This window comes from Lithobates pipiens, unplaced genomic scaffold (genome assembly GCF_037356315.1).
Source record: "Lithobates pipiens isolate NorthernLeopardFrog02 unplaced genomic scaffold, aLitPip1_a1.2 Scaffold_19, whole genome shotgun sequence".
Lineage (NCBI taxonomy): Eukaryota > Metazoa > Chordata > Amphibia > Anura > Ranidae > Lithobates > Lithobates pipiens.
Window position 1 is genome coordinate 422,507,215 of NW_027507764.1, and position 16,636 is coordinate 422,523,850.

The window sequence follows — 16,636 nt, forward strand, 5'->3', positions numbered from 1 at the left end:
ATATATATATATATATATATATATATATAATATATGTGTGTGTGTGTATATGTATATGTATATGTATATGTATATATATATATATATATATATATATATATATATATATATATCAACTGGACTTGTTCTGTAATGTTCAAGACACTTTGAAGTTTACCAAGCCACTTCCGTTCAGGAGGATACCCCAGTATTTACAGTATATTCACACATTAGTACACCTTAATCCATTCAGCATGGAATTTAGAATGTTGATTGTCCTAGAGAGCAATGACCAAAATTGTTGTAAAATTTATTATAAATTAGTTAATTAAATAAATTAGAGATGATAAAACTGTGCTAAGTGTTTTCATTTTTCCCCTGGATCACGGTGGAGTCCTACTTTCTCCTTTCTTTCCAGCGATGGTGGCATCTACTCAGTAGACTTGAAGGAGGAGAGATCTATGTATAGCCACATAAAAGTCTATAGGGCAGCCAAACACTTTGCTGGGGGGGAATTTCTTTGTGATCATTTTCTTTCGTTCAACCAGAGGGTTGAGCGAAAAAAAGATAATCCTATTTTCCCCATCCACACAATTGAGGTGAATGGGGGAATCCTTCCCACTGTGGGGTTGTATTCTGAATGTGAGGAGCTCCCTGCTGTCAGAATACAATGATCGGAGATGCCAGCTATAGCTAGTGGCACTGATCATTCAGGAAAAACGCGACAGGCTGGTTGTACGCAAATCGATTGATAGATTTATGTAAAACCAGCTTCCCTGTACATGTATCAAAATCAGGCCGGTCCCTGCTGAACTGGTCAAACTTCGATCCGTGTACAGTATGGCGGACTTTGAGGATGTAAACACTGGATACTGGAGAGGGTTGCAACAGTGATAAAGAGGTAAGAAAGTGGCTGGGGTGGGGCCTTGTACCATTTGGCGGATTGGCATTTGGACACCCTTTGTTAACCACTTGAGGACCAGCCACTACAGTTTTACTGCAGCAGGTTGTCTCCCCTGGACGAGCCATCGTAGCTGTATGTCAGTAGCTTTAAGAGCACTAGGGGGCACGTGCAGCTGCGGCGTGATGATGGAGCCAATGTGCGTGCCCGGCGGTCGCGATGTCTGCCGAGCACACGCGATCGCTCCTGAGAGAGACAGAATGGAGGTCTGTCAATGTAAACAGACAGATCTCCGCTTTGTCAGGGGGGAAGGAGACTGATCTGTTGTTCCTACTGCTTAGGAGCAGCAATTGGCCTCCTCCCCCAGGCAGTCCCATCCCCCCACAGTTAGAAACACTCCCTAAGACACACATTTAACCCCTTGTTCGCCCCCTAGTGTTAACCCCTTGCCTGCCATTGACATTTATACAGTAATCAGTGGATATTTTTACCACTGATCGCTGTATAAATGTCAATGGTCCCAAAAAGTGTCTGATCTGTCCGCCGCAATGTTGTAGTCTCGATAAAAATTGCTGATCACCACCATTACTAGTAAAAAAAATAATTATAATAAATATGCCATAAATCTATCCCCTATTTTGTAGACGCTATAACTCTTGCACAAACCAATCGATATACACTTATTGCAATTTTTTTTCCCCCCAGAAATATGTAGAAGAATACATATCAGCCTGAACTGCGGAAGAAATGTGTTTTAAAAAAATTGGGATATTTATTATAGCAAAAAGTAAAAAAATATAGTTTTTTTCCCCAAAAAACGGTAGGCACCTTAATGTGTGTTGAAGTCGAAGCAAATGCAAATGAGCCCTTAGTGACTTTAAAGAAGATGACCAATAGTTTGCCATTGCAGTTATGTAATTATTAAATGAACTCTAATTAGGTTTTTGGTGTACCTATGCCAGCAAAATGTATAAAGGTCTTCATCTCACGTGTGTTTTTTTGTTTTTTTTCAACCAACCCAGCAATATGTATATGTCTTCATATGTCTCACAGATGTATTGTATGTATTAACCCCAGCAATGTGTTTGTGTTTTGTAGGAATCACAGCCCATTGATGAGCTTTGGCGCTAGTTTTGTAAGCTTTCTGGTAAGTGCTGAAAATAAGATCTGCCCGGTTATGTATGTACAGTACTGTATATGTTTAACCACCTCCAGTCCAGGCCTTTTCTGACACTTTTTTGTTCACATGTAACAATCAGTATTTTTTGCTAGAAAATTACTTTGAGCCCCCAAACATTATATTTTTTATTTTTTGTTTTTTTTAAAGCAGAGGTCCTCAGGAATAAATTGATGGGTCTTTACAGGTTACCTCTTTAGATTTACAGAGGGGGTCTAGTGCTAGAAATACTGCCCATGATTTGACATTTGCTGTGATACCTGTGCTGTGGGACAATCGCTGTTGGTGTGCGTGGAGGGTCAACTCATGAGTGCACCTTTTGGGTGCAAGCACAGAGGGGTGGCGATACTTTAATATTTTTTTAGATTAACAATTTTTTTTTTTTACACTGTTGCTTTCATTTTTTTTTTGATTACCATCACAAGTAGGGATGAGCTTCGAGTTCGAGTCAAACTCATGTTCTACTCGAACATTGCCTGTTCGCCTGTTCAGCAAACAGTGAACAATTTGGGCTGTTCGCAGCAAATTCGAAAAGCCGGAACACCCTATACAAGTCTATGGGAGAAATCTAAAGTGCTAATTTTAAAGGGTAATATGCAGGTTACTGTCCTAAAAAGTGTTTGGGGACCCGGGTCCTGCCCCAGGGGACATGGATCAATGCAAAAAAAAGTTTTAAAAACGGCCGTTTTTTCAGGAGCAGTGATTTTAATAATGATTAAAGTGAAACAATTAAAGTGTATATTCCTTTAAATTTCGTAGCTGGGGGGTATCTATAGTATGCCTGTGAAGGGGCGCATGTTTCCCGTGCTTAGAACTGTCCCTGCACAAAGTGTCATTTGTGCAGGAAAAAAAGTCTTTTAAAATCACTTGCGGCTAAATTGTCGGCTCCCCGTAATACAGAGAACACTCAATGAGTGTTCTCTATATTAGACGACAATTCATTCATTCATTGATAAAAAAAAAAAAAAAAAAAAAAAAAAAAGCGCGGGGGTTCCCCAAAATTCAATTACCAGGCCCTTCAGGTCTGACATGGATATTAAGGGGAACCCGTGTCAAATAAAAAAAAAAAATTGACGTGGGGTCCCCCTAAAAATCCATACCAGACCCTTTATCAGAGCACGCAACCTGGCAGGCCGCAGGAAAAGAGGGGGGCGAGAGAGCGCCCCCTCCCTCCTGAACCGTACCAGGCCACATACCCTCAACATTGGGAGGATGCTTTGGGGGTCTGTGACCCCTCAAAGCACCTTGTCCCCATGTTGATGAGGACAAGGGCCTCATCCTGACAACCCTGGCCGGTGGTTGTGAGGGTCTGCGGGCGGGTGGCTTATCAGAATCTGGAAGCCCCCTTTAACAAGGGGACCCCCAGATCCCGGCCCCCCCCCTTGTTTGAAATGGTAAGGGGGTACAAAAGTACCCCTACCATTTCACAAAGAAAGTGTCAAAATGGTTAAATAAGACAAACACACTTTTGAAAAATTCCTTTATTAAAAATAAAAAAAATAAAAAAGATTCCAGCGGTGCTAATCCACTCTTGCTATCCAGCGACGGATCTCCGGGGTCCAGCGATGGATGATCATATCCAGCGACGGGGGATCTCTCAGTCCAGCGCTGTCCATACATCCTTCTTCTGTCTCCACTGCGGAGACTGCGGAGATCCTAGCGCTGATGTTTCTTATATTAGGATGGCGGGGCCACCCGTCACCTGACCCCGCCCCTCTGACGCTGGAAAGGGAAGCCAGGGGTTCCCCAGTGACGTGTGGGTGACCCCGCCCCCTCTGATGTAACGCAGGTTTCCGTTACATCAGAGGGGGCGGGGTCACCCATACGTCACTGGGGAACCCCTGGCTCCCTTCACCAGCGTCAGAGGGGGCGGGGTCAGGTGACGAGTGGCCCCGCCCTCCTAATATAAGAAACGTCAGCGCTGGGATCTCCGTAGTGTCTCCGCAATGGAGACAGAAGAAGGATGTATGGACAACGCTGGACTGAGAGATCCCCCGTCGCTGGATATGATCATCCATCGCTGGACCCCGGAGATTCGTCGCTGGATAGCAAGAGTGGATTAGCACCGCTGGAATCTTTTTTTTTTATTATTTTTATTTTTAATAAAGGAATTTTTCAAAAGTGTGTTTGTCTTATTTAACCATTTTGACACTTTCTTTGTGAAATGGTAGGGGTACTTTTGTACCCCCTTACCATTTCAAACAGGGGGGGCGGGATCTGGGGGTCCCCTTGTTAAAGGGGGCTTCCAGATTCTGATAAGCCCCCCGCCCGCAGACCCTCACAACCATCAGCCAGGGTTGTGAGGATGAGGCCCTTGTCCTCATCAACATGGGGACAAGGTGCTTTGAGGGGTCACAGACCCCCAAAGCATCCTCCCAATGTTGAGGGTATGTGGCCTGGTACGGTTCAGGAGGGAGGGGGGCCGCTCTCTCGTCCCCCCCTCTTTTCCTGCGGCCTGCCAGGTTGCGTGCTCTGATAAAGGGTCTGGTATGGATTTTTAGGGGGACCCCCACGTCAATTTTTTTTAAAATTTGATGCGGGGTTCCCCTTAATATCCATATCAGACCTGAAGGGTCTGGTATGGATTTTTAGGGGGACCCCCACGTAAATTTTTTTTAAAATTTGATGCGGGGTTCCCCTTAATATCCATATCAGACCTGAAGGGTCTGGTATGGATATTTAGGGGGACCCCCACGTCAATTTTTTTTTAAATTTGACACGGGGTTCCCCTTAATATCCATGTCAGACCTGAAGGGCCTGGTAATTGAATTTAGGGGGACCCCCACGCTTTTTTTTTTTTTTTATCAATGAATGAATTAATTGTCGGCTAATACAGAGAACACTCATTGAGTGTTCTCTGTATTACGGGGAGCCGACAATTAGCCACAAGTGATTTTAAAAGACTTTTTTTCCTGCACAAATGACACTTTGTGCAGGGACAGTTCTAAGCACCAGAAACATGCGCCCCTTCACAGGCATACTATAGAAACCCCCCAGCTACGAAATTTAAAGGAATATTACACTTTTATTGTTTCACTTTAATCATTATTAGAATCACTGCTCCTGAAAAAACGGCCGTTTTTAAAACTTTTTTTTGCATTGATCCATGTCCCCTGGGGCAGGACCCAGGTCCCCAAACATTTTTTAGGACAGTAACTTGCATATTACCCTTTAAAATGAGCACTTTAGATTGTGAACGTTCGAGTCCCATAGACTTTAATAGGGTTCTAAAGTTCACACGAAGTTTAGGTCTGTTCGCAGGTTCTGGGGGGTGTTCGGCTCATCCCTAATCACAAGGAATGTAAACATCATTGTGACAGTAATAGGCAGTGAAAGGTGCTCTTTATCTATAAGACCTCAAATCCCTCCTCTGCAAAAACACCAAGATCAGTGTTTTTTATTGCTTTTGAACTTTAAAAAATGTCGCTGATTGTTTCATTGATATTATGTCATCGCTTCTGGGATACTATCGTAAAAGCTGATCCCAGAGGGACGGGAGAGCCTAAGCAAGCCACAGAAGGCGGTGGGAGTGGAGGGACATCTTCTCCCGCTGCTTGTAATAGCAATTGAGCAGCTAGTTAGAAAGCCAAAACGTCAGCTCTAAGACCCCTTTCACACTGGGGAGTTTTTTGGGGCGTTTTTCAGGTGCTTTAGCGTTAAAAAAAGCGTCTGTAAAGCGCTTGAAAGAAGCTGCAGCTGCAATCCCAATGTAAAAGCCCGAGTGCTTTTACACTGAGATCCCTTTCACACTGGGGTGTTTTTCAGGCGCTTTAGCGTTAAAAAAAGAGCCTGAAAGAAGCCGCAACTGCAATCCCAATGTAAATGCCCGAGTGCTTTCACACTGAGGCGCTGCGCTGGCAGGGCGTTAAAAAAAAGTCCTGAAAACAGCGCTTTTGGAGCGGTGAATGCAACACTCCTAAAGCGCCCTTTCCCATTGAAATCAATGGGAAGCGCCTGTAAAACGCCTGAAAAGCGCTATTGGCAGCAGCGTTTTGTGGGCACTTTTAACCCTTTATTTGGCAACTAGCAGGGGTTAAAAGCGCCTCAATAATGCTCGAAAAACGTTGGTAAAGCGCTGCTAGTTTAAGCGGCACTTTACGATAGTTTTTCGGGCACTGACATTGTGAAAGGGCTCTTAAAGCACTTGGGCTTTCACATTGGGACTGCAGATGAGGCTTCATTCAGGCTTTTTACAGGTGCTTTTTTTAACGCTAAAGCACCTGAAAAACGCCCCAGTGTGAAAGGGGTCTAAAAAAAACTATACTGGGATGATGCCTGCATCTGCAAGCATCGTTCTAGTATAACCGTGTGAAGTCCAGTGGCATACGGGAAGTGGTTAATAGATTTTACGTATCTATGTTTGACATTCTTTCTCTATCTTGTTCGGTCCACCCACCTATACATGGTATATTTACCTGTCAGTATATACCTCTTTTATCTTTTCTGTATCAGAGGTCTGGCCCTGCTCTCTTGCCTTCTTTCCTCTTCTGCATTGATTGATAGTTACTCTGCAATATTTGATTTTAAAATGAAGACCTTGGTCATAGATATTACATAACTAAAGAATTCTGTCATTGAAATATTATTTATTCCAGTTACCTCTTCCTAGTGTTCTATGGGTGCTCATCTTCCCTGTGTGAGAGGTCTACCTTGGAGTGGTCTGGAGAGTGGGGTCCCCAGCCCAATCCAGCACTCTACGAATTAGAAGACCTCAAAATGTCTCCAGCAAAAGCAAAATGTATTGTGATTTGAAATGGCATGGTGACTGATTTTAAATTCCGTTCATTATGTGTTTCCAAGAGCTGAAAACGACAGCCTTTATCGATCAATAATATCATAGGCATCTGAAGTCACCCATAAATGAGTCAAATATGAGATTCTTTAGGCCGTAGTCATACCCATAATTATGTCTTTATGGAGCATTGGCATTGGGAAAGATGTGTCTTCTTGGGGAGGAAGTAAACCCCGATGGGCTTTACTTCCTCTTTTGCTCCCTGCAAGGCCTGCAAATGAAAAGCATGATGGGCTAGTATGCATCACATACTAGCCCATTATATGACACTTCCCTGCAAACGAAGCCCTCGCTGTCTCCTGAGCAGGCCGCGTCCATCTTCATCCCTCTTCCTTCCGGGGCCAAGGACTTCGGCTTTGTGACTGGCCCGAGTCGCGTGATGTCACTCCTGCACGGGAGCCGTCAGTCATGGCACACGCTGGGGGAAGAAATGGCACAGTGGTCAGTTTCTTCACAGCTCATGCGCCAATGACGACATTGGCGCACTACAAGTGAGATATCTCCTAAACGGCGCACGTTTACGAGATATTTTCACTACTTATAGGTAATCCTTACTCTAGGATACCTATAGGTAAAAGTCACCAAAAATGGGTTTAGAACCACTTTAAGCCGATAAACTCATGTGGAAAGATCACGTTTCGTGTATATTTTTCTTACATTTGTAGCTATTAAGCTTTACTGGGATTTCATTTCTCTAGGACTGTCCCATGTGAAAGCACTGTGCAATATCTGTTTGCTGACTTCCCTAAGCTCCCCTCTGCCCACGGATAGTTGCTGTGTCATGTATATTCATAATCAAACAGTAAAATGTGCACTCCATTGAACCTAGGAGAAACACGTAAATCAGCAGTTTAAGAATAAACTTATGGTTCATCCTATGACCCAGAAAGACATTCGGCCTCCATGTCTTATAGTAACATGCCTTTAAAAGGAAAACAATGGAACAATTAAGAAGCAGACATTATTTTTAGATTAGAATGAAATTCTGAAATTGCTTATACTGGCCCTAAAGTGTACTCCTACCACATGCACACACATGCACACACATGCACACACATGCACACACATGCACACACATACACACACATACACACGCGCAGCGCACACACACGCGCACACACACACACCATACTATCCATCCTGCTGCTTTAAAGTGTACCTGTAGTCATTACAAGCTTAGTAATAAAACTCTGGGATGTTAAAGCAGACATTTTCAGGTGCATGTACATATATTTAATTATTTTGGAGAGCCCCATACATATATTTATTTAGCACCCACAATTTACACAGCACTTTAGCATAAATATTTTACATTCACATAAGCCCCTATACTCAAGGCGCTTACAATCTAAGCTTCCCATCTCTCATTAATACATACTCATACTAGGGCCAATTCATACAGTATCCAATTAACCTATGAGCATGTCTTTGGAGTGTGGAAGGAAACTAGAGGTCCCAGATGAAATATGCGCAAGCACAGGGAGAACATGCAAACACTCCATATAGATCAGTGGTCTCCATATGGGGGGCAGATATAGCCCTGTGCTTGCTTTTATCCAGCCCTTGGGGCACCATTCCTCCCAATAACACCAACAGTGGGTTACATCTACTGCCAGCGACTCCAGCAATGGGGCATGATTCCTCCCAATGACACCAACAATGGGACCCAATGATGCCAAATGATGGAGCATAATTCCTCCCAATGACAGCAACAATGGGGCACCATTTTCCCCACTGACGCCAATGCTGGGGCACAGCTACTCCCACTGAAACAAATGACGAGGCCTTTTTGTTTTCCCCTACTGACATCATGCCTTTTTCTGTTCCCAATAGCCACAGTCCGGCCCCCCTAAAGTCTGAAGGGCAGTTAACTGGCCCTTTGCTTATCTCCCTTCCCGACTTGCAGCTCATATTATTCTGACTCTCAGCCTTCTCTGGCCTTCAAATCAACCCCTCTAAAACCACATTGCAGAACGTCAACCTCCCTGCCAATGTGGTGGAGCATCTTCAGGAGAATTTTTCATATCGTTGAGCATCTCAATCAATTGAATACTTAGGCATCAAACTGACTCCTTCCTACTCTTCTTTGTTCCCTGAAACTACTACCCCTTGCTGCACACGTTGACCTCCCTCATGCATTCCTGGCAATTTCCCAATTTTTCATGGGTAGAAAGGATCTCTGCAGTCAAAATGATGATCCTACCTAAAGCCCTCTATTACTTTTGCACACTGCCAGTTAGAGTACCCTCTTTCTTCGGCCTCTGAAAAATCTGATTCTCACTAAGAAATGTCATAGCGTCCCTAGATTAACTTTTTATGCCCATAGGCTGCAAGGAGGTTACATAGTACATAGTTGCATAGTTAGGTTGAATAAAGACACCAGTTCATCCAGTTCAACCTGAGTGAGTGTCTACAATTGTCACTGTCCCTGTACATTGCACACTTACATCTGTCCCTACCCTCAAGGAGCCCACAATCCAAGTTCCCCATTCATATACTAGGGCCAATTTTGGACAGAAGCCAATTAACCTACCTGTATGTCTTTGGAGTGTGGGAGGAAACCGGAGTACCCGGAGGAAAACCACGCAGGCACAGGGAGAACATGCAAACTCTAGGCAGGTAGTGTTGTGTTTGATTCGAACCAGAGACCCTCCTTACTGCTAGGCGAGAGTGCTAACCACTACACCACTGTGCCACCCAAAGGTCTAGGGGGCCCCAGTGTCTTTAGGTACTATACAGTGGCACAAATCTCCCTGTTGACTATGCTTCACGTGGCTATGGATGCCCCCCTTTCGGTGTTACTTGAATTGCCCAACTGCGACTCATCCTCACTACAAGCCCTGCTCTGGCTCCCTCATAAATTGCGCCCCCCTTCCCTGAGCCCCGTGCTGTTGCATGGCCTACAGATATGGGATTCAGTTCCCTATTGTGGCAATTTGATGTCCTAATTTTTGCCACTACTTACTATCACTCACAATCCTCTTTTTCCCCTAGGCCTTGAGGAGCCTCAGGCGTTCTCTTGGTGGCTCTCTCCAGGCCATACACGGGTTCAAAGCTTCCTTTCCTCACACTCTGTTCTAGCCTGGGAGGCCATCCGGGAAACACACGACGCACTAGTCAGGGAGCACTACTGCTTCCTTCATTTGCAACACTGGATTGTTGCTCTACGCTGCACATCCACCTACCCATTTCAAAAGACTTTATTTGAACATGCATGTCAGTACGCTCCTGGGGCCCCCGGCCTCATGTCGGCTATTTATGCATCCTTGAATGAATTCCTGACATGACATTAGCATCCCTCTCTTACATGGGCCGATGGGAAATGGACCTCCAGTCCCCCATAGACCTAGAAGACTGGAATAAGGCCTGAAAAATATGCTCCCTTAATAAAAATACACTAGAAGCAGCACATAAAGTCCTGTACGGATGGTATTGGGTTCCTCCCTCATGCTTTCCCAGAGATAAGTGATAGTAGTTTTCCCCAACTGTGGACAGCGGGGGGGGGGGGGGGGGGGGATGTCATGCATACCTGGTGGTCCTGCCCTTGGCATTCAACAGGAGTGGTTACATGACCCCAGTGGTGGGCTGTGCATTTCCCTTGTCCCCACTCAGAGTTCATTACTAATAATGAAGGGTTCAATATTGGAGTTGGCCCACCCTTTAACAGCTTCAACTCTTCTGGGAAGGCTGTCCACAAGGTTTAGGAGTGTGTTTATGCGATTGTTTGACCATTCTTCCAGAAGCGCGTTCGTGAGGTCAGGCACTGATGTTGGATGAGAAGGCCTGACTCACAGTTTCCGCTCTAATTAATCCCAGAGGTGTTTTATTGGGTTGAGGCCAAGACTCTGTGCAGGCTAATCAAGCTCCTCCCACCCCAAACTCACTCATCCATGTCTTTATGGACCTTGCTTTGTGTGCATATGCATGTTGTTGGTACACCACCACTTATAGTTTACAACTCTATACTGTGCTATGTACTGTCCCCAACCCCCCCCCCCCCCCCCCCTCCCAACACTCTTTCCCCAGTCCTCAATGACCCACTGAGTTCCACCGCAGTGCTTATTTACTAGCCTGTCAGCCCTTGTGTACGGCTCTTGTTGGCTCATCTCTCCTCCCATTCATGCCCTGGATCCATCCTATTGGGGAGAGGGAGGCGTGGCTCACATAACGCCACGAATACTGCTCTCTGATCCAGTCAAAGGATGTGAAAATACTGACATGAACGTACACTTGCTAGATGGCCCCAGTGTTGCCAACTCAAAATCTGATTGGTTAAAGCAACAGTTTAATTGCCATTAACTCTAGGCTACAGGCACCTACACTGTTGATTCTGAAGGCCTCATGGTAGATTTCTTTGACCCTGGCAACACACGGTGGCTATCATGGATGAAATACGATTGGAGTAAAGTTCTAACATTACTGGAAATGGCAAAACCAAGAGACAAGAAATGAAGAGAATAGACTATGGGGTATAACACACATTCATGTAAATGAATGTGTAAATCAGCAATTCTGATAGTTTAGGCAATGTTTAGGCCAACCCTGATGGCCCACCACTGCTTAACCCATACTAGAGGGGAGGATTGGTCACCTAAACTTGGTCTCCTATTTAGCAGAGAGTACATATCCAAATGAATTTTAAGGCAGAAGACAATGAAGAAGGGTGTGGAGGAAGGGAGTTGTTTACACTTTAGGTCTGCTTTAATCAACTATCATTTACCTCCATTTTCATTCTAATAACTGTGAGCTGAATTTGTAGCGCTGTCCGACGCCCTTAAATTCTCTGTGCCCTCCCTGCTTTTAAAAAGCATTGAAAACATCAATTTTATCATTGTATGGAGAAGATTAGAAGCTCATCTGTTTAGTAACATAAGGTTAAAGACCTATGACCATGTAGACCATGAATCAAAAAAAACAACAACGTGATGGTGCATTGTCAATGTGACATCGCTCAAAACCATTTATAATGGGATGTGGGCTTTTTAGATATAATTGCTGGTTAGAGGAGTTTAACTGACCAACGCCAGTCTTGCTTATGAATTCTATCAGAAGACTTGTCTATTTTAATTTCATGTATATTCTGTCCAGCTTTGTGTGGCGCAGACTGTATGTCTGTGGGTTGTTTTTCTTGCGAGTCCTAGATATGTCCGCTCAGGGCTCAGCTTTTATCAGTTATGGCTGTCAAATGTACATAACCGTAGAGAAGTCTAAATTGTCTGTGACGGATGCATAATGTGAAGACACAGCACACTTCTGATGACTTCCATTGAATAAGTCTGGAACTGCAGACGTGGCAATGTGCTTGCTACATAAAAAGTAGCACTTCAGGCTATAATTAGGTGCACTATGGTGTGCCATATGCTGCTACAGACACTCAAAATCCAATTTGTTTGTGGGTTTGGCACACCTAGAGATACTACTTGCCGCACCTCCCAAAATTCACCATTGCATTCCTGACAGCCAATCGCCAATCCTAAATACCATTACATGGGCATAGTGGAAGAGCTAGCTTAGCCTTGCCAAGTTTTAAGATAGATTGAACTTTACAGGAATTTAGGGATCTCCAGTGTTGTTTCAGCGAGGCAGTGAGCACAGATAAGGTATCAGCAGGTACGTTTTGGTGATTTTTTTTTTTTGCAACCTTTTACTTACATTTTTTGTAGCAACTACAGTTTCATGGTAATATTTTTTTAAATATGTAGGTGAAAGAAATCAGATTTAAGTAACTCTTATATGTGGATCGTGGTTTAGAAAACATGGTTTCTATGTAGTTTGAAATATGCACATGCACAATAAGGCAGCCATATCGCTAACGACAAGCATTTATAATTCTTCTGGTAGCCATAAACCATACATCTAGATTTGAAGAGCCCCCTCTGATCAGCAGAGAATCCATGAATAAAATCCCCTTTTAAATCAAAACTAAAGGGTATATTCAATTTTGCCCTCCCAGAGCCCAATGGACTCATGTTAATCCTATGGACAGGCAGACGTAAATGGACGTGCATCTGTTTACATCTGACTACCTCCAATCCGTCATGTTTATGTCCGAACAAATCAAAAAGCATCCAGATCAGATGAACATCCTCCTGCCCATAAACTAACATGGAACTTCGTTCAGATCAATGTAAACTACTGGCAGGTGGATCTGATCGGACCAGCTGTGTGAAAGGGGCCTACCACCATGACCCAAAGATTCAATGGGCCTGCTATCTCAGGGTTAAAGATGGCGGTTTCCCAGGTATGGTTGTGAACCAGTAGAGCCCTGTTTAATTTGCTCTCTGGTACCAGTTACTAGAACAGGCAGAAAGTTATGGTAAGCTTCCCCAGTGAGAATACCGGACATCAATAAAAACCTAAAGAAGGTTATGTCCCTTCGTCACTGTACCTAAATCTATGAAACAAGTAAACTACTGTAAGTGATGCATTTTATAACTGCATATCTGAAATATTGACATGATGCTGTTTTAAGCAAAATATGTTGTACACATTGGTTTCAAAACTTTTATAGTGTATATATGCAAAATAAATCAACAGGCTATCAGAACTAAATGAATTTAAAATTAAGCTTCTATAGTCAATTGCAATATTTCCAGTACACAAATAAAGATACAATCCATTATTCTATAGTGGACTGCCCATTTACTCACCATTCTCAGATACAGATGCAGGCCTCCTTAACTCCTTTTGTCACAACTGCCATGGTTTCTGAACATGCCCAGGAGGTTGCATTTCTCTGCTTTCCTCCCTCATCACCTGAGGGGGGCCATACCTGAAGAGGCAGAAGTAGCTGGGCAAGTTGGGCAAGCTACCTGCAACCAGAGGAGCGGCCCTTCACTGTCAGAACTGGCGTGTATACAGCCTAGCCACAGCCTAATAGCTTGCAGCTTTTTCAAATTACCCAGCCACTATGGGAAGCACTTCCCCAATTTATACCAGAGTAGTCCAGTTTGAGTGGGATGGCCCTTGACACTTGGAACACTCCAGCTGTTCACCTGTGTTACCAGACCAGCCCTGAACTTTACTGTGAGGGAAGGCATCTATGAGGATAATAGCAAGTTGTGTTCTGTACCGTTTACCAAAGTTATGATTCTCAGCTCGACTCTGTTGTTACAGAATCTTATGGAGACTATGCTATGCAACCACATACACTGAGTCACAGAGACATTGCCGTGAAGAGTCCATGTTTGTGCAGCTTTCATTATAATGCAGTGTATGCATTTTCTTTTTTTTGCCTTCCTGGACGAGTTTTAAACTCTCTGATCATTCTGCTGACTATCCATTTTGTTAAAAATCTATAAGCAATATTCCCCATGTACCTTTCTTTGGCTCAGTGGTATCCACATTTTTTTTACTCATGCACCCCTTGCCAATTCATATCCATAAACTGTACGCTCCATAATAACAAAATATTCCCAATTAACATGGTTGCTATTATTTTCTTTTTATGTGTTGGGCCACAGGCAGATGTTTTCTTGGAGAGTCACCTAATATTTGGCCGTAGCAGGCATCTGGTAGAATGAGGTGATAGTGCAGTGGTTACACGGTATTGACAGTGAGCAATCAGGCACCATGAGGCTACCCCTAAGTTCTGCGGGTTGTCGGACTGCTGTTGTGTAGAGTGCGGCAATGCATATTGTGGCCCCCTGGTGCTTGGGCGGGCTGCTACTGCACAAACGAAAGGGGAGATGTGGAAAGTACATGATGTGGCAGTGTGCTATGATTGCTGTTGGCAGGCGGCACTTAGGCCCAATTCACACCTGAGTGTAGTGTTTGACCATTTTTCAGGCGTTTTGTCGCACGTATTTGTGAGTATTTGCACGTTTTCATGCAGCGTTTTCCGGCGTGAGCTTTGGTGTTTTTTTTATTAGCCAATAGGAAAAATGATCATCTGTTTTATCATTTGCTGCTATGTTGTCATCTACTTCCTGGTTGCATATGCTCCAAAAACGCTCAAATCTGCCCTATTCGACCGACAAAAAAAAAAGGGTCCAGAACTTGTTTGAGCTTCAGGCGACTTAGAGTGGAGATGTGGACCATCTCCATAGAGAATAATGGATTTTTTCCCCTCAACCGTTTTGTGGCTTCAGACTTCAAGCTACAAAACGCTCAGGTGTGAATGGTGCCTTAACGTGGACCTTCACCCCTAGATCAACCAAGGCGCTGTGCACTGCCACTACCTTCCACAATTTAAAGAGGAATTACAGTGCACCTGAGTACCACAAACCAAAAATGCTATTCTTCATTCATTTTCAATATTCAAAGCAAACTCGCCCATCTATCCATGTCTCCATGCTTTATTTTGCTGAGAAAACACCCTTAGTATTTCTAGCTACGGCCATCTTCGGTAAGGGCAGATAATTAATGTAGCATTTACTTCCTCTAAGCAATCTGCCCTTAGCTCAGGCATCCAGGCAGAAGGGTGTGCATAGGAGTGCCCACTCCCCCCTTCCCCCAAAAGGTGCCAAATCTGGTAGCTGAGGGGGCAAGTGGAGCTTCCCCGTTTTTGGGTGGAGCTCTGCTTTAAATAGAGTTTTTGGTTTTGTAGTGTTTAGATGCAGTGAAGATCTGCTTTAAGCTAGGAGCTATCATACATCAGTGGGCTACAAAAAGTGTTCTGGAAATGTCAAATGTCACATTTCCTGTACAGACATATTTTCACATACATATTTGTGAATATCTTTCGAAAACCCTCTACATAGTTCTAGTGAACCTTTAAATACTGATTTGCTGTTCTTGGGACGTGATGAGATGGTGTGTGTGCTTAACTAGGTGCGTTGCCTGTGGGTGACGAGTATATTGAACGGCTGTGACTGCACAGCTCAGCATTGACCTTGGTGTGCTCTGCTTACTTCCCTGTCTAAAGATAGCTACAGGACTTTGCATCCTACCTAAAGGCCACACACAGTAACCACAGCTTGTGAGTGAAGGGCTAATTTGGAAGAAGTTTCATGCTGCAACATTTGTCCGATCTCTGGATTTCATAGCTTAGAATGTGCCATCCTTTGCTTTATCATGGGTTTCCAACGATGTCAACTTTGCCCATTTCCCACCGGCCATCTCTACTTATTGTTTACTGTGCTTCCTTCATTTTGCAGAGTGTTGTGATAGTAGCACAGAATACATTTGCATCTATATGATTTCTAACTTATTAGTGCAATGAGAAGAACAACATAAAGTAGTGTTTACGTTGTTAAAGGGGCAGTCCATCTGGAAGAGATATTTTAGTTATTGGTGTTATCGGGTGGCATGAGTCACCTGCTGGCTTTTTATATCTCGGTAACTCTGGAGGCCAGATCTTCTTGTCATGGTTCCCAGATCTGTTTATGCCCACTGTATAATGTTTCTATTCCTTTTTCTCCCTTTTCCTAATTATAAAATACATTGCAAACCCAACAGGGAGAATGGAAACCCCTATATTTTTGCAGCAGAGGCTTGTGTTTGGAAACTCGGGGACAGAAATTTTGAAAGTTCCCTTTCGAGACTGCTATACAGTTTAAGCCCAACTCCAGTTTATAATTCATTTTTAAAAAAAATAATACAATTCCCCACGACGTTTAAAAATCATAAAAGCAACTCTTGCTGCAATATATACCCTACCTCTGACACGGTTTGTGGGGGCTGCTCCAAGGGGCATGGGGGCAGGAAACAGGGGAGAGGTTGGACTTCTGATGTAGTTGCAGTATGAAAGGTGCTATGTATTAGAAACCTTAAATACAGCAAACAGGATTTTTAATGTCCCACACAAATATTGCAGAGGTGGGAGCAGCCTATAGAGGAGCCATTT

General features: G+C 43.8%; 1 protein-coding gene across 1 annotated transcript in view; it reads left to right on the top strand.

Moving 5' to 3' along the window:
- TTC39C (tetratricopeptide repeat domain 39C) overlaps positions 1 to 16,636 on the top strand; it is a 152,599-nt gene that overhangs the window by 77,960 nt on the left and 58,003 nt on the right. The window contains exon 2 of the mRNA XM_077492580.1: positions 1,979 to 2,027. Within this exon, the coding sequence (XP_077348706.1) occupies positions 1,979 to 2,027 (49 nt within the window). The remainder of the gene's footprint in view (positions 1 to 1,978; positions 2,028 to 16,636) is intronic.